The sequence below is a fragment of the Platalea leucorodia genome (assembly GCF_965183815.1).
Source record: "Platalea leucorodia genome assembly, chromosome: Z".
Lineage (NCBI taxonomy): Eukaryota > Metazoa > Chordata > Aves > Pelecaniformes > Threskiornithidae > Platalea > Platalea leucorodia.
In genome coordinates, this window is record NC_138858.1 from 12,577,950 (window position 1) to 12,596,204 (window position 18,255).

General features: G+C 43.4%; 1 protein-coding gene across 1 annotated transcript in view; it reads right to left on the reverse strand.

The window, feature by feature from the left end:
- Nucleotides 1-18,255, reverse strand: part of PDZD2 (PDZ domain containing 2) — a gene marked incomplete at both ends in the record, with an annotated part of 140,247 nt that overhangs the window by 18,308 nt on the left and 103,684 nt on the right. Inside the window, 11 exons of the mRNA XM_082337490.1 lie at nucleotides 269-1,059; nucleotides 2,231-2,399; nucleotides 3,186-3,289; nucleotides 4,288-4,369; nucleotides 7,238-7,370; nucleotides 9,583-9,700; nucleotides 10,750-10,975; nucleotides 11,141-11,214; nucleotides 12,958-13,072; nucleotides 15,585-15,704; nucleotides 16,363-16,511. Of these exons, the coding sequence (XP_082193616.1) occupies nucleotides 269-1,059; nucleotides 2,231-2,399; nucleotides 3,186-3,289; nucleotides 4,288-4,369; nucleotides 7,238-7,370; nucleotides 9,583-9,700; nucleotides 10,750-10,975; nucleotides 11,141-11,214; nucleotides 12,958-13,072; nucleotides 15,585-15,704; nucleotides 16,363-16,511 (2,081 nt within the window). The remainder of the gene's footprint in view (nucleotides 1-268; nucleotides 1,060-2,230; nucleotides 2,400-3,185; nucleotides 3,290-4,287; nucleotides 4,370-7,237; nucleotides 7,371-9,582; nucleotides 9,701-10,749; nucleotides 10,976-11,140; nucleotides 11,215-12,957; nucleotides 13,073-15,584; nucleotides 15,705-16,362; nucleotides 16,512-18,255) is intronic.

Genomic DNA, 18,255 nt, shown 5'->3' on the forward strand with positions numbered 1-18,255 from the left:
TGACTGCGAGTAGGGATCAACCCAACTCAGCAGATCTACCTCTTGACTTTCTTAGTTTTGAATCAGCTAAGGGTGCACTTCTCAATCAGAAACACTTAATTTAACAGCAGCTTCAGAACAATACGGGACGAGACGTCCCAGCAGAGACAAACATCTTTGCACTTACTCTCAACAGATCACTTGCATCATCATCATCATCATCATCATCATCATAATCCCTGCAAAGTGAAAGCAAATCACAACAAGGCAACCCAAATTAAAAAATTACCATTTCTGCTGCTCCACCTGGCCGCAGCCCTGTGACAACAACCTTTAAGGGCATGGCCTGGATTTCCAAATCCAGGCCGAACGACTCGTGCTCATTGCGAACCAGAGTGACTATTTCACCCTGGCCCTGCCCGGCCCCGTCAGGTGCTTCACACTTCTTGCTGTGAGGGAGCATCCTCGCAACAGGCTTGTTGTAAGAGCCATGCTCCTCCATCCTCTGTCTCTGAAGGCTTCGGCACTCAGTGCTCATCATGCTTTTCACTCTCGTGACTGCTCTGTGCTCAAGTTTTGGTGACCTCTTAGATTCGAGTTGTGCTTCCCGGAGCTCCTTCAGACTCAGGCTGCTGAGACGAGCTTCAGGCACACTTGAGTAATCGAACGCTATGATGGGGAAGAAAGGAGAGTCAATTTGCTCCAGCGTGCTGTCTGCAGACTCCATGGAGCTGCTGAAGACAGGGGAAAACGTCTCCGTGCCACTGTATCTAGGTGACTCACTGTCCTGGCTCTCATCATCGATTTCTACGGACGAGGTTGTAATGACAATGCCAGCGTCCTCCTGACTCTTGGCCCTCTGGCTTCTTTTCAAGTGGGAACTTTCATCGTCATCACTAACGTCACCATCGTAGAAAACAACCCTCCTCTGTCGATGAAAGGGGCTGCGGGCAGATTTGGGGCTGTCGCTGAGGATGCCGGGTCGGACAGACTCCACGTGCTTGTTGTGATGGCCGGACAATCTCCCAGTAGCTGGAGAAGCCATATCATTTGCTTTTGCCACTCCTGCTTCTCTAGCAGCTAGGAAAAAAAAAAAAAGTTATACTTTAATTGCATTTATAGATGATTTTTAATACCATTCATCTGCCTGCAGCAGACTACATGTGGCTCTGTTTGCAGGGGAAGCTTAACCTCTCTGTGCTCACAAAGCAAAAAGCAGGTTTTTCATGTCCTCCCTCTAACTAGAGTAAACAGCAAGAGAGACAGCAGATAGCTCCACAATTTATGAGTAATTCCTAAGATCAGTTCATGGCACATCTGGTTCTATTTTCAGTTTATTTCTAAATTATGACTGTGACCCAAAGAAGAAAGGGATGCAAATTCACATGTGTATTTCACTTTAAACAACAGAATTTCTTTCACATTTTGCTTAAATCCATGCTCAGGACTGCCTGCATCAACTTACGGAGAGTGAAAAATGCTTTTCTGAACAAAGACACAAGCACACAACAATCAGTTTCAAATTAAAGACTAATAAACCCAAGAACCCTTTCCACATCCTTCTTAGAAAGAACTGCGTCTTATTTTGTAGAAAGTTTTTTTGTTTTGCTTTGTTTTCTGGGTTTTTTAAAATGTAAAAATGCTCTTAAGCATTAAAGAATGGATTTCCAGAGAAAAATAAGCTGTAGACAAAGACATTACTTGAGAAGCACAGGAAAGGGAAAACAAATGTAATATCCTTTGAATTTGAAATCAGGTGCATGTCAGTAAGGAAATGTAAGACTCCTTCAGTCAATTACTATGGGGAGAAAGACACATATGCAAAATATCTGATGTCAAATTGAACATTGGATTGTTTTTACACTGCTATATGTGACATTTTGAAATTGTCTCTGAGATAGCTATGAACACTTTCATTTAAATGTAATCAATCAGATGATCATCAGTCATTTGAAAAAAAATAAACCTGCAGTGCTGTCAATCCAGTTTTGGCCAAACCAATCAAATAAAGTCATTTTCACGTAATCAGAGTAGCAATTTGGACAAAACACCATGGAAACGGGCATTTATGTGCATTGTTGTAACCCCCTTCCATTTTCCAGTATTTCATATGATCAGTGCTGGCTTGCACTATGCTGCCAGGCATTTCTTACCAGCACAGGAATCACCGCAAGCTGTCCTGTAAAGCAAACCAGTGCTCAGTGACTCTCCCCCCATTAGCCAAATGACCAGACACATTTCTGTTGCTTACTCAGGTTGCCAGGAAGAAGAGAGCCATCATCCAACAAACTGTTTCTGTTCTTCTGGCGGAGCTGCTCTTCGTTGCAGGAGCCGGTTACAGCATCAGAAAATGGGAGCTGGCTCGTACCGTCGTGCGAGAAGTACTGGGAAAGCTCTGCCTCGGAGCTGACAGATCCCTGCTAAAAGAAGTGAGTCTGGTGACCGGCCATCATCGATGCTTAAGGCCCCATCTGCATGTAGGCACCACAAACTCCACTCACATTGCTGTGTCAATAAAGGAAGTTTAAAGCCAATTTTTAAAATAGAGGACTTGTCAGGGTATTCAGAGCCAAACTGTCAAACTTGGATGGCTGAAATGCTGCACATCAATACATTCTTAGCCTGTATAATAAATAAAAAAGGATTCCAAATCCCACTACTTTGCAGATGTGGTTCAATGCAGAAACAAGGGATGAAACCATTCGCATGTGTAATTCCCTTTATGTACCTTCTGCACTGACAGAAGGGAAGGGTTTGTACTTCTGGACACAGTTTGTATGGCTTCTTTGGCTTTCCCAGGAAAACCAGGGACTTTTCCACTGCAATGGTTACAGAGAGAGACCAAACGCTCAGCCTTCTGCCCACAGGCTCAGGTCAATCCTGCTAACTTTGTCTCTGTGTCCCACAGAGCAGGGATGCCTCCAAGGCAGCAGGAGGTGGGAGCCCACAGCGTTCCCTGCCATGCTCTGCACATCGCTCCCAAAGGCTACAGCCACACAGACAAACAGGAGTTTGCTGCTGTCATGATTTAAACGTGTGAGAAACGTTAAACGTGTGAGAACGTGTAAGAAACAAACCCTTTTATGGAGCCCATGTGACAGGGAAGGAGCATAGAGGTTTGGTTTTGAACTCCTCGATCAAGTAAGAGCTTCAGTAAAAGCTGAATTTGAAGCAGACACCGTTTTTATCGCATCTAATCCTCTTACCCGGCTTGCTGGCTCCAGGAAGCGTTTCATAGTCCAGCTGAGGGGAGATGAGGTCTCTCCTTGTTTGGCCTTCACACTAGGAGATGGACTTTTTTGTACTGCTCCTGTTAAACACAGCTTAGTTAGATGCCAAAAATTAAAGTTGTGGTCCGTATATCCAAACAAGCTCCTCATTCACCTTCTGAGCTGGGGGTTGCATTTAACCCCACTTAATTTATTATCTGAATTGCTTTCCTAAAGTGAGATTTATTTAACATTTCACAAGCTCTCCCTCAGATCAGGTGAAACATTATCACAGAGACACATTACAGCAGCCAGGCCCAGGACAGAGTTATGAACAAGAGATGAACAGGAGACGGTCTTCCACACCCACTGGAGCACGCTGCTGACTAGGTGCAACCTCAAAAGACAAATTAGCAGCCACTGGCAAGGTCCACTTCAAAAAAGGTCTTAGCTGACACAGATAGAAAGAGGATAATTACAAATCTAACATTTCTGTCTAAAAATCACCTTACTCTGCTGCTACCTGTGACATCAATAGCACTCCACCATTGCCAAGAGTCTGCTTTCATCTGTAAGATTTTAGGAAGTGCTAAGTCTGAAGTTCAAAAACATCAGACAAATGCTAGAGCACACATTTTGACATGACCCCGAAGATTAAAATGGAATTAAAACATATAGTCCATTATGCAATATCTGGACTTTTTCAAATGGACACAACAATATTTTCTCTTTTTTTTTTTTTCTTTTTCCATCTACATGGATAAGTGTATGCAGACGGAGTTGATTCCTCCTGTCCTACCGGGACACTGTGCTTCCCGTTCATCTTGAAGAGACGATAGACCAACCACCTCTTGGCAACCCTACTTTCAGATCATGTCAGCCTATCGAAACAAAGCAAGTAACATGAGCTATAGAGTTGATCCAGTTGAACTAGATGTTTTTGCTAAAATTCCTGCAGTGGACAGAGTGATTATACACCCTAAACTGTTCTGCTGTTTTGAGGGCCCTCAAAATATTGATGTTGGGGAACCCAAGAGCATGTCCTTAAAGCTTCCTGCATCTGGAAAAGGACATTTATTAGGAGAGAACATGCTGCTACCTGTGACGTGAGAGGAGCTGGCATCCTTGCTCTCTCGGTGGGTAGTACGTGCAATTGCTTCATCCATCTCCTGCTCAGAAACCTAAAGTCAAGTGGAAGACAGAGATCAAACTGGGTAGATGAAATGAAGATGAAAGTCTGACCACTTATCACTAAAAAATACATGATTCATTTCAGATATGCTACTATTTTTAAAGATGCAGTGAAGAAGACCTAGTTGAGAGCTCCTGAGTCCTGGTCCCCTGATTCAGACTCCTTCCATGCCACTCTCCTGCAGAAACCAGGAGGCAGAAGCCTGCTGACTTCATGAAGACCACATCCAAGTGCCACATTACACAAACAAACAAAACAGCACTAGACTTAAAGAAATCAAATGAAGCTATTACAGCATAATTTTAACTCAATTAAGTGCTGTACATTGATTTATCAAGAAAATATTACTTTAAAATAGACAAAGCCTGCTATGTACAAGCATACATCAGCAACAGAAGATATTCTACACTTGATCTACCGGAAGAATACCAGACTTCCCGAGATATTAGCTGTCTTTTTAATTTTCATTTCTCCATGCTTTTAAAAAGAAAACCTAAATCAGTAATTGGTAATTAATGTTTCTCTGGTTTAAGAATAAATACTGGTTTACCATATTTGCTAATTTTGTTCTGAATTACTGCCATGCACTTAATTCTTATTACTGGAAAAGTCCACATAATTTTATAACAGGAACAACTAGTCTGAAGGAATATATATTTAAAAACAGAAAGCAAGTTAATTCTGTCAAAAATGATTTCTATACACATTGCTTTACATGAATTAAAATTCAGCATAAATAGAGACTAGAAACTTGAATCTTTCTGAACCATGAAGATTTGAAAGATTCCTAAGCAAACTCAGCAGTTTAAACATAGTTTAAATGCCACATTCACTCAGAATAACAAGAAGAAAGAAAATTTTGTGGTATTTCTCTTGGAAGTACATGAAAACACCGAAGTGAATATATTCAGCAACAAAATGTACTGTGGACCTTTTGTGTCATAAAATGAGACATTAAGTATAAAAATGTCTAAACCAACATGAGCGTTTGTAGAAATACATCTCTGTTTTCAGCCTGTGGCATGACCTTACAGCAAACCAAAAGCCTCCGGGCTCCTGGGGCACGGGGAGTTCCCACAGGACACAAACCAAGCCCTGAGAGTATGCTCCAGGACCTTTACACAAACCTTTGGGTATAAGATGTCCCAAGAGTAAAACTAGGTGCTGAGCAGACTACAGTATTTGTTTAAAGCTAACCAAAAATCCACAATTCTGCAAGCTCTGCCAATTTTGATTTTTAGCATCCTCTATGCCTCAGGCAGATCAAACTGGAGAGGGACAAACTAATTCCTAACTACAATCTGCAGGCTGGGGTATTATTAAGAGCTAATCAAATAAAATACCTGACACACTTCTGTAGATTCCCCAGTGCTGTCAGAAAAAGGGTGACAGTGACACAACGATAAATATGGGTCCCCATATGGACACTCCTTCAGAGATCCAACTATGAGGGACTGTGGATTCAGTGCTGCCTAGGGGGAAGAAATGCTTCAGGGTGTCTCCAGCTGAACTTCTAGCTTTTCTTAGCATTTCTTGGCAAAGGATTTGTTGTTATTTTAAATATCACTTATGGAAAACTGCAATAGAAGCCACTTAATAGTTTCCCTCTGTTACTGAGTAATAGCAAGCAATTAGCTTAACTCAGTTCATCTTCTCAGCAGATACCTGGTTAGGTCACTCATCGGCTTTCAAGCCATCACCACAGCAAGATGAAGGACAGAGGAGAGAGGGCAGGCTCCACTTCATGGAGTCTGTATTTCACGCTACTTACAGACTCTCCAAAAAGTCTATATGCCTTAATAACGCAATCGAATCGAACCATCATGCTGGTTCAGCACAGCATACAGACTCCCCAGAACGACTGTTATCTTAGGCTATACGCCCAATTTTTACCCCCTCCATGCTTACCTTTGACTAACAACCACTGCCTCTTTCTTTTTAGCAGCACAAGGCCTCGCAGCAATGATAATAAACTGTGGGCAGTAGACCCCTATTTGTCTATTGTTTGTATATTTGATTTAGCAGAAAATACGCAATTAATTATAAAATAAGAAACTTGAGTTCTCCTAGATATGGATTTATTAAGGCCTCCATTTGTAGTTACGAGTTCAAAAGTCAGAGCTCTCTGGACCCACTAATGCAAATATTTTTACAGCTTCATTCCTGTTTAAACAGGAAGGTTTTGTACACTCATGAAATTCTTTGAAATATTGAAATAAAAGAAGCTGTTATTCCCTGTAGCTTGGTTAAAAGGCTTTTATCTTCTATCATCAATTTTTTAAAATTGCTTGAAAATACTCACTTTGTAAACACAGCCTTATTTCCAAATTGCCCTTGCACAGATTTCACAGTAGCAGCACATTCCAGATTCTCACGTTTTAATTCCTGAAGGAAAACTTTGATCTTTGGACAGATTTTGCTTTTTTAAAAACAGTATTCCTACTACTTTATTATAGCTGATCAGTTCAATCTGTTGATATTTATATTCCTGGCCCTAAATTATATTCTACTCAAAGACAAATTAACTGCAAAATAACTTTAAAGAGGAAGAGGACTTGTGCCATTTTTGCATTGCCACTTGGTCCAAGTACCGAGAAAGATGGGAACACTTCACTCAAGTAGTTCCAGGAAAATTGCATTTGATCAGTGGATGACTAAGTGAAAAGCAGCAGGGACAGTCCAGCATTGCTACAACTTACAAAACTGGAAGGCATCATTACAGTCCTGACTTCTTGCACAACACATGCCATAGAGAGAAAAATCCAATATTCTTCATTTGCTACTTTCCCAACAGCAAGACTCAAATTGTAGCACCGGATGAAAACAACCCAGATACACTAACACATTCTCTCCTCACCTTTGGGTTAGGATGCCGACTAATGATAAGGCTGACTGGACCTGGACCACATTCGCTCAGGATGGCGTAGGCTTCACTTAACGCCGCATGACGCAGGCTCACTGAATCTGCCTCCAGGATCTGGTCGCCCCGACTGCAGAGAGACATAGAGCCAGTTAATCACAACCGCCTTTTACAAAAACATTTGTGCTTTCAACTGATGGCCAAGCTTTTTCAAAGATACAAGCGTCTGGAAAAGATCTGACTTGCAAAGAAGCCAGTCTTGCTCTTGCTCCCAATGATGTGAATGCTTTAAGTCTTGTTGACTTCGGGATGGAGGTCCAGCAATCCCTTCTGCACTTACCATCAGTGCTACAAACCCTATTAAATCAACAGAGAAAATTGGCTGCATTTGGACTGGGCTGAATGCAAACTTCATTTCTAGTTCTGCATTCAGATACTTGTTGAGCACAGAAGAGGAAAAATTAGATTCAGACAGGCTGTTCCTTCCCATCATATTAAATTGCTTAACATAAGCAGTGATAAGAAATTCTTTATTTAGATATGAGTTTATGAAATGACTCCAGGAAAAAATTGAGTGAGATAAGCCTGTATTTGCTTCAAATTAACTTATAGAACCCATTGAAAAGACAAAAAGAAAAAACAAAAACCTCTGAGAGGAAAGCAAAGATTGTTTAGTTTTGTTTTTCCAATTTCTTAACTCTTGCACATGATGCTCAGACATCTGGAACTATTCAAAAGAAAAGATCATCAACTAGGGATATCATTAAAGCCTTCTCCATAATTACTAAAGCATTTGCTTTTAATAGACATTCTCAAACAATCTACTACTGCTGGTTTACACTGGGCTACTTGTGGCAACGGAAATGAGTTTGCACTGTGAGTCCACACACCAAAGGCAGAAAGGCAATTGCACGTGGCAGCTTTCAGTAACGTGTACTTCTGGCACAGGCTCAGGAAAGCAAAGGGTGACCTATCAGTTCTGTAATCATGCTGCTGCTCTGCCCGTCTTTTAGATTTAAACAGCTATTAGAAACTACACAAATGGAGTCACTTACACAGGCACATGATTGAGAGGGGGAGCTCAGATATGGAGGAGCTGGATTCAAACCTCTCCTGGTATTGCAAGGCCAGTATTTGATTAATGAAGTTTTCCAAAAATCCAAACCATCATGTAAGTTTTGGCTTATGGAGCCATAAACCGCTGATGGGACAACAGAAGCAATGTCTCAAAGAAGCAAGCTAGAAATCTGGGAAGCATGCCTGGATATAATCAATCACTTAAACCTAATAAACGATACAGCTGTTACATACAGACGCAACCAGCACCGCCATCTTTTCCAAAGAGGCTTATAAGAAAGCAAGTTAGCATTAAATACTGTCTCCTATAGACATTTCGATATGGTATGAATGTTCAACGGTTTTGGCAGGGATACCACCATAAAATTATCTTCTTTCCTTATTCCAAAAAATCAAATTGCTCTATCAGAGTTTTCCTGGTGAGCAAGGAAACAGAAAGCACTCTCTAGCCATGTGAAAGCAAGGCATTTGCTCAGCCTCTCTGCACCAGCGCTCACACCACACGTTCAGTGCGGATCGTGTGGTCCCAGCGGGTCTTCAGCAGAGCCTCCCTTCCCGAGTGATGCTCCCAGTGCCCACCAGCATTTATGCAGGAACGCAGGAAGGTGGAAGATTTCCTCCAATGGATTTTAAAAATGAAGCCTCCAGGAAAGAAATCGCAAATAACTTTCTGTCACTTAATCCACCGTAAAGCACAAGGGAATCCTAGGAATGATTGCTTCTCTCTCTTATGGTTCCTTAAAGACATCCAAACTCCATGACAGAGTAAATGAGACGGGCAGGTCAGCCTGCAGCGATCCTGCCAGACAGAGAGTAAGGGCAGAAAAGCACTGCTGCAGCCATGGGCACAGTCAGCTGCAAGAACATCTCCCCCAGCTCTTTTTAAGAGTTTCAGGTGACTTGAGCTTTTAGCAGAGCTCTGCAAATTTCCTCCCAATCTGGGGTCTCTGGCTGCAGCTCTGACAAAAAGACATGAGGCTGCACTTCTTGCTGCTCCGCTTTCTCAAAGGGTGCTATTAGGCTCAGTTTTCTGTATAGAGAATTAAAAAAAAAACCCAAACCTTAATGATTATGCTGCTTCCAGCACACAGAATAATGTTTCCTGGGTATTTAATACCACTTTGGAATGTCTTTATTTAAATGTTTTCTTTTTGGTGAACTCTTAAGTATAAATTCCCTCCCGGCTACACCAACCAATTGGTGAAAACAAAGTCTCAATCAATTTTATTGTAAAACCACTCCAGCATGTTTCTGCTTTAACTAACCTTAATCTGCCATCCATTTTAGCCACTGATCCCGGGGCCAGGCTGTGAATGTATATTCCTGGAGAACTGTTTTCCAGTGTGAGACAACAGGCACCAATGCCGAGCCCAACCCCTGGCTCTGTGAAAAACAAAAAGTACAAAGAAAAGTAGCAGATTGCAATCACACAGGACACACAAGTGTTTGTGTTCCCACATCCCATCTGAGACCAAGACTCATGTATTGTTTCAGGGCTGGCCCTAGGTGCAGTCAGCCAGGAAGCCAAGACCAACAATGGAAATCAGGACTGGAAATATCTGATCCCAACTGTTTTCTGAGATCCATCACTCCCAGCAAATTTTCTGTGTGCCGTGGGAACCGCCTGGAAATGTCGCACAAGGTCTGATCTGGTCCAAGGCACAAAGGAGTGGGGGCAGCAATCCAATAAAGATGTCCTTTAAAATTACTGCACAAAACGTGAGCACAGAAGATGCCACCGACTGTACCACTCTCTTCTGTTAAATATCTGCACGGCATCCCTCAGCAAAGAGAGACGAAGAAAGGTGAGGCGTTATCTCTGGTTCAACTACCACCACTGTCCACTTTCACCTTTGCTTCCCTTCAGGTAACAGCATTCCTAAAGTAGGAATTCCTGAACATCCTACCTTCTCTCTCAAATTTTTAATCCAATCTTTAAAATCAGCAAATTTTAAGCCTTTAAAATAGGCATATTTATCCCACCACACAGAGCATATGCTCTAAGTTTACCTCGTGCAATTATTGATAATGACAGCAACCCCCAGGCACGAGTTCAAACAGTTCATCTGGGCAATTCTGAGCACTCTGTGTGGCTTTGCCTTCCCCAGAGCTGCCCTTTACAAGAAGGGCATGACCATTCGGGCTGCCAAGAGGCTGATTCACATTTTACCTGGTATCTCACAGCCTCCTCCTTTCAGCCGCATGGACACTGATTGCTACCCGTAAGAGTCTCCTGACTGGAGCAGCAAAGTGTAGAAGGGGGAACTCTTTAAAGGTTTTTGGATTAGAGGATGTTTTTCTCCCCCATCCTGCGGTTTAAGATCAAATGGACATGGGTAGGTGCCCTGGATATTAGAGCCTCTAGCCTATTCCCAAAAACTCCCCTAAGAAGCAGGGATTTGTTCTCCAAGCCCATTTCAATGGACCCTCACCTTTATTGAGCGTCACATCCATGACGATCCTGTCCTTTGGGCCGGGTCCTTTGCGGCTGGAGGAGGAACCATCCGCCTCGTCGGGGCCGGGGACTGGCGTGCCACCGCTGGCACTGGAGCTGGGGGAGCTGGAGCGGCTCAGCAAGGTGGGAGTCACACAGGGCGTGAGGTTCGGGCTGCGCAGCCGCGTGCGCACCGTCAGGGTCACCACTCCTTTCTTGAGTTGCTGGAGAGACACCACAGAACCCAAATAAGGAGATAGGATACACCAACATTTGCCAGTAAACCTGCATACAGTAATTTGTGGCAGCGAAAGAATATGAAGCCCAGGGTGCTAAATGGCACTGAACGAAGAGAAGCATGAATCTCTCCTGTAGTACATCTACGTTACCTTAAACCTCTGAATGGCCTCCTGATGGGTCAGCCCTTGTAGAGACTCTCCATTAACTTCTAGGATTTCATCCCCTGGTAATTAGATACAAAAAATGAAGTCAGCAATATACAGACAATAGAGATGTAAAAAACCTTTCCTGTACATAAGGTGACCCGCTACTATAAGGATTCCAATTAACTGCTCAGTAAAAAGCCTTTTACTGTTCTCAGTTTATTTTCACTTGTCCTAATGCCTTTACAAGTTAATAGTGATGAATTAGCACAGTAAAGACTTCAGCAGAGATCCTTAGCTTGGCATTCTTATACTAACAAACAAGCTGAAAACACTATGGATTTTAACTAAAGTCTGAAAATAGATGTTCATAACATGAAGTTCAAAGGGACTACAAAACTCCCTTTCTTTTGTGTGTATCAGCAGGAGAAACAAGAATCTGAGTGAAACACTACAGCACCTCACTCCAAAGCCTGTCCAGAGAAAACTGGCCTTGCTGCAGAAAGCAAACGTGTCCTCTTACTAAACACGTGCAGATGGAGAAGCGAGTAGCCCACGCACTGTGATAGCAAATGCCCTTCTCACCCAAAAGAACATGTCCCGTCACATTTCTACCTGCTCCCAGGCTCTGGGTCTTACTACTTACACCCAGCTGTGTTGATCTACCTTCATTTTATTAAAGGGAGGGTAAAGTGACCAGGATCCAGATCCACTTTCTGCAATTTTAGTTGCATCTGTGCAAAATTAGATGGGGCAATGCCATCAGCCAAGTCTAACCCTCCACTCCTTTCCTTGCCCCCGTTAAAAAAAAAAAAAAAAAGAAAAAGAAAAAGAGTATGTGAGCTCTGAATAGCCTGCAAACGCAAAGGCTTGCTGAGTTTATGGGACAGCTGCTACTTATTGGCTTCCCATGGCAAGTGCACAACCTATGCTGCAGGGATACGAGCTTCCCTCTGGCAGTAAGTGTGAGAGTTGGCACCAAAAGCAGCCTCAAATACAACAAGTGTGATGAGATGTAACGAGGGGAATGATGATATGAGAAGGAGAGAAGTAACACAGGAGCAGCTTGAGGGAAGTAACACAGGAGCAGCTTTCTGCGGATAAGGAGTAACCCAACCCCTGCAGAAGGGTTGTAAACCACCGCTTTAAACTCATGGTCACTTTGTACTTTCAACAGTGCATGACAGTCTGTCTGTCTGGCATGGGAGCACTTGGACCAGGGTGCAAACAGAAACAGAACAGTCCATACGTCCAGCTCAGAGATCAAGACTGGAAAAGCAGTAATAAAATCGGGATATATATGCTTCTCTAACCAGCTGGGTGATCTTACTGCCAATCCCATCCTTCCTCTTTTCTTTTTCTGGTTATGACTCTTACTTGTTGATCCATGTCAAAATCATACCAAGAGGCTCAGAGAGCACAAGGGATCAAAACGGCCTCTCCCCAGCATATCCCTCTGTATAACCCCTCCTGGACCAGCACCTTTAAGCCAGATGTTGGTTGGATAGACATGTTTCACTGCTGTCAATGACCCTCTCTAACTGAAGAATTGCAGATTATAGCTTGGGCAAATAAAGTTCATGGAAGAGGAAGGGGAAAAAAAAACCATCATGCTGTAGTTTCCCCTTCTCAATATGCAATATAATCAAGTTAACTGCTATGAATGATCTTCCCCAGGATGGACAAACAGGGTGTGTTACATCCTCCACAGCCTCTTGCTGATGGCCAGGTGCCTAAATAAAGCTGTACTCGAATTTTTCTGCTGGACTGAAATAATATCCCACTGTGGTCCTTCATATGCAGTTGGATTCTCTCTACCATACCTTCTTTAAGCCTTCCATCAGCAGCCGCTGCTCCATTTGGGAATATAGTCTTCACGAAAATCCCCATGCGTCCACGAGCAGAATCCTGACCTCCCACAATGCTGAATCCAAGACCCTACAGAGAAGGGAGAAGACACACAGCTGGCATCTTACTCTATTATCACCTGTGTGAGAAAGACTGTCGATAACGTACAAGACAAATGAAAGATGAAAACCTAATAGCTGCTGCCGAATCGCACTGCCACCTTACCTCTGCTTGCATTTCCTGATTTACTTTCACTCTAATATCAACACACTTACCAGCCCAAAAAGTAGCAGCAGGCACCTTATGCTAAAAGGCAAAAATGCTATTTCGAGATTTTTTATTTTTTTTTTAAACAATGGGTCAATGGCTTTATGTTATCCTATTCCCATTTTAAAAACTGTAACACATTGCTCTTAAATTGACAGGCAGTAGATTCCCACCCCTGAGATCTATATCCAGGATTAACTGTAGTCTTCTCTGCTGTCACAGATCCTGTGTTTCCTCAGGAAAAAGAAAAGCTTAAGAACATGACATAAGGTCAGTGCTGTAATGTCAGGAATGCAGCTGGAAGGGGGCTGGCGTGGGGGGACTGCCATGCACATGTACATTTTTAATTATTCTGGAGACATGTACCATGTTGTATTTAAATAAATCTAGATCAATACATTCCCCAGGGCTCCATCTGTTAGCTCTTGCCCCTGCGCTGCCCCGGCTGGCTGTGGGACTGTCTTGTGAAGCTGATCAGGGAACGGATGAGCACAGCAGAACGAACCTCTCCCCCTTCTGCTGAGTTATTTCCCAGCCAAATCGCTTCCTTGATCCATTCCCCCCACATATTTCTCCTCTTGTCACCGCTGTACATGTATTTTACAGAATAAAGAGAAAAGTCACCGACCAGGTGGACAAGGGAGGTGGAAAACTGTTGTGCTTCAGTGATCTGAAGCCACGGTTATTATTAGCGCCTCAGGCAGTGCTCTCCAGCTGAGGGATGCTGCCAGGGCAGGCACTAACGCTGTGTTTACAACCCAACACAACAACCAGCTCTTTTGTTTTACTTTATGAATATAAAATAGACTACCACAGTTATGAGCTTCTAGTAATTTGATAAGACATTACTGATTTCTAGAAAGGAAGCATCCTAGCTCCCCCCTGCAACACAAAATAACTAACTGTTTACTATGCAGTTATCAACTGCAAAGCAACCTACAGAAAGCAGGAGGCTCCTGGCATTCCCCTACACAGACACAGCAGTTCTCCCCACTGCTCCGTGGGGCGGGTTGGGAGAAATACGGCTGCAAAGCACAGTCGTTCCCACATTAGCCCACCTTCCCAGAGAAGCGCTGCCACTCCATAGCAGAAAACCACCCCTTGCAGATCTTCCTACAGAAGAAAAACCAAGAGCAAACACTTGGCTCCCAGCCACCAACATGGCAACTCTGTGGAAATACTTTTCAAGTCCCGGTTCTGCATAGAGATAATAAAGCAAAAGCTGCTGTAGAAATTGTACACAGTGCAATCCCTAACAGAGATGATTGCTCAGAAAGTGGGTGAAATGTGCCCAGAATAGCAGTTGTTTGAGGTGGTTCACGATCACTAGAGCCTGCATGCTCCGAACTGCTTCGTAACGACTTGGAGCTAATTGCAGAAAGGCAGGAAGAGGGTGGCTTATCCCACAGGGAGAAACAATCTAATTCTTATGAGAAAAATGGGGTAAAAAAGAAAAGTATGTGAAAAATGAAGAAATATTCACTTGGAAATGTCAGGGAAGACTTGAAGCTCCCAAAACAAGGAGACTTACTGCAACCATGAGTCAATCTACCCAGAGAAATCACTATTTCTTACTCTTTGCTAAACTTAAAGCACAACAAGGAATTTGTTTTATATTTGAGCTTTAAAGTCAAAACAAGTCTTTTTAGTCCAAAACATATCCACCTTATGAATTTAAAGAGTACTTCAGAAAAAGACATGCATATTTTTAGCATATTTAAATGATGGCTCCAAAAATGGTGTGGATTGGATTAGGGAAAACAATATACACCTAGGTTAATGCTTCTCTATTTTCCCTTAGCATTCAACCAGCTGGTATCTAGCAAATGTGCAAACACATTACTGGGGGGAGAAAAGAAGACTCTTTGACCCAGAGAATTCAGTGCTCTCAGATAAGCAATCAAGCAGGAACCTGTCTTTGTGTTTAATGCTTAATTTGCAGTGATTTTTTTTATGTATCCAGATTCCACAGAGATACAATATGCTTGTCCATAAATATGCATGCAAACAGGTACTCTTCTGTAGCTGCACCAACTTTGCATAAACATACATATTTATAGCTCCATTATTAATATTTGATATCTCAGTAATGACCAGATGCACCAAATCAGAATGAAAGCCACCGCAAGTCAAATGCACGGCATGAACATCGCTCCCCCTGTATTTTGCAGGTGTAAGTTTGGCATTTACATTTGAAAATGGCATTTGTTTGTCATTACTGTTATTATTATTATTGGCTACCTGAGAGCTTATGGAAGTCTTGGGCTTTGGAGACACCTCTTAAATGCCAGCTCTTGCTACATGTGAGAAAACAGCCACATGCAGAAATCCTCACCTTGCCTTGCCCTTTCATCAGGACGATGTTGGAAATGATGGACGGCTGGGTCAGTCTCCATGGAGATTCCACTTGGGCGGCACTGAAGGAACGGGTGGATTTCTTCACAATATGGTAGTCCTAACAAACATCAGCAAACAAGGGAAGTCGCTCTGATTGCTTGGCACAGGCACTGGGATGTCATACCGGGAAAGTTGCGTATGTCGGGAATGAGGGGGGGTGGGATCTTACAGATATATTCAGAAAAATGTTCAAGGGATGAAATCCTAGCTCATTACAGTCAAAGTGGATCTTGCCACAGTAATTTTCCCGCATTTCGCACAGTAGGATCATTTTGTAATGTACCAGTCACAATTTAAATTAAAAAGGATTAAGGGTAGCCTCATGATATACTAAAGTTCTTATCAGCTAACAAAAAAAAAAAAAAAAAAAAAAAAAGGGAAAGAAAAGGAAAAAAAGCCTACATCATCAAGCCATTAAAATAAAGAGAAGCAGGATTTTTTTGTTTAAGTCCTCAGATGTCTAGAACTGCAACTTCTAAGATCAGCCTTAGGACCTCCTGGCCATAGCAAGAAGTACCCCCCTTCACCATCCTCAGAGTAAAGAAGTTCTCCATAGGTGCCCAAGGCATCCCATTTTGGCGTCCAGGCCTGGTTTCAGCCCCCGTGATGTACCTATGTGGTCTTGTTTCACCATGCTCGCTTCTATGAGCTCCAGACAGATCTCGAAGTGCCGAGCACAGCGAGGTGCTCAGAGCCATCCCTGACTTTCCACCCACCTGCCTGGCTCCCGCCGACTCCAGCTGCTGGGGCAGAGAGTGCTTTCTTCCACCCCGGGAATATTTCACCGCTATTTCATAACTCGATTCACCGTTTTCCACTGTCAGCTCATCGTCTTCTCCCACGGACTCCAAGCGGGATCCAGCACCTAGGGAAAACCACAGAAATACATCTTGCAAACATCTCAGAGCTGCTTCATCCTCTTGCCAGCACGCAATAATCGCCTCCTGCAAATCCCAGCTTTAAAAGTGCCTTAAAACTATAATATACGGTTCCCAACCAGGCAGTTAGAATCTAGTTTTGATCATCCTTAACTAAAAACTTTTCCTGCTGTCACAGGTTTTCTACGATCTTTCAGTGATGCTGAACTCTTCAGTGCTGTTGCTTGTGGTAGTAAGGAAAAGCAGAAGATAATTGAGCCGGTAGCTCAGGGACAGAAAAGAAATTCAGCTGTTCTCACCCAGTGGCACTTGCCAGTGCACAAAGCTCTCAAGCTTCATTTATTTAAAATTAAAAGACCTGACACTGTAGCAGTATTCATTTCTGAAGGTGTCATGTCACTTTGAGGGAAATTTTTCTGGAATGGAAAAAGGAAAAATGTGCCAAATAAATGCTATTTTCTTTCCTTCTGGCAACGATCCTAGTTGTCTTAAAGAGGAGGAGAGTGCAGAGTTCACATTAGCAACAGAATTATTTGTCTTGAAGGACATCCTGTAATTAGCCGCAGAGTACCCTGCTCCTCGCACCAGGGCTCCTCCAATTCTCATTTTCTCCAAGGTCCCCACAGGACCCACAGTCACAGCAGTGCCCGCACATTTATCTTGCCGTTTCCCCCACCATGCAGGGAACGGCCATTAACCCCTATTTTACAGATGAAAACCCAAGACAGACAGGCCAAATTCACACAAGCTGGATTTCATGACGTGGCTTTAAGATTACTTTAAACCAAGGTTAAGCTGGAGCTGCCAGCTTAAGGGGCAGCTCTGCTTTCCCTTCACCCTCACTGCCCTGTCCTTACCCTGGGGACAGGGCTCACAAGCCATGGGCTGAGGTAGACCCACCGCAAATTTGCCCAGGAGAGCCCCAGACCTGTTTTCTGCCACCTCCTCCTTGCCTAGAGGCTGTGCAAGCATCGCTGCCAGTGCCAGGGAGGGATGGAGCACAGAGCTCAGGCAGCCACTTGTTTTCACTCAGCATTAAAGCAGTTCTGCTGCTGCATCCATAGGCAAAATTTGTACTCGCTGCCCAGAGTGCGATTTAAACCTGCTCCCTGCTTTGAGGTGTGAAATTACCTCTGGTTTTAAAGCTCCCCTTCCCCAGGCATGCAGCGCACTGCTGCTGCACACAGCCAGGACAGCTGTCTTGGCAGGACCTGGCATCCCGGCACTTCCTTCACTCCCAAACCTTCCTGGCACCTACAACTAACCCTTTCCCATCAATTCTCCCTCTCTTCTTCTATAACAGTTATATTTCTGTGTTTTCTACCCATTTCTGACCTCAGCTTCCGTTGTGTGCTGCAGCCCAGGCTTGGGACCAGGCTGGGGGAAGCTCCAGGCTCACCCACAGCCCAGGGGCACCAGCACTCACGGGAACCAGGTCTGGATCCCCAGTCAGCCACCAACACACCACAGGGGCTACAGGCAGAGCAGCTCCCTGGAGCATGCTAAAAACATCTGAGTAAATGGAAATTAAGGTGAATATAGGAGGGAGGGAGACTCAGAGGGTATTAGGGATGAGAACGTGGTCGAGCTCTGCACAGAGGTTACTGTTAGGACTTGGGGACAAAGCAACAGAAAATTTTGGGAGTATTCACCATAATTGGCATTTTGGTAATGGCATGTTGAAACATGTTCCCCACCTCAGTATTAGAGTATGGTGAAATATATAGGGAA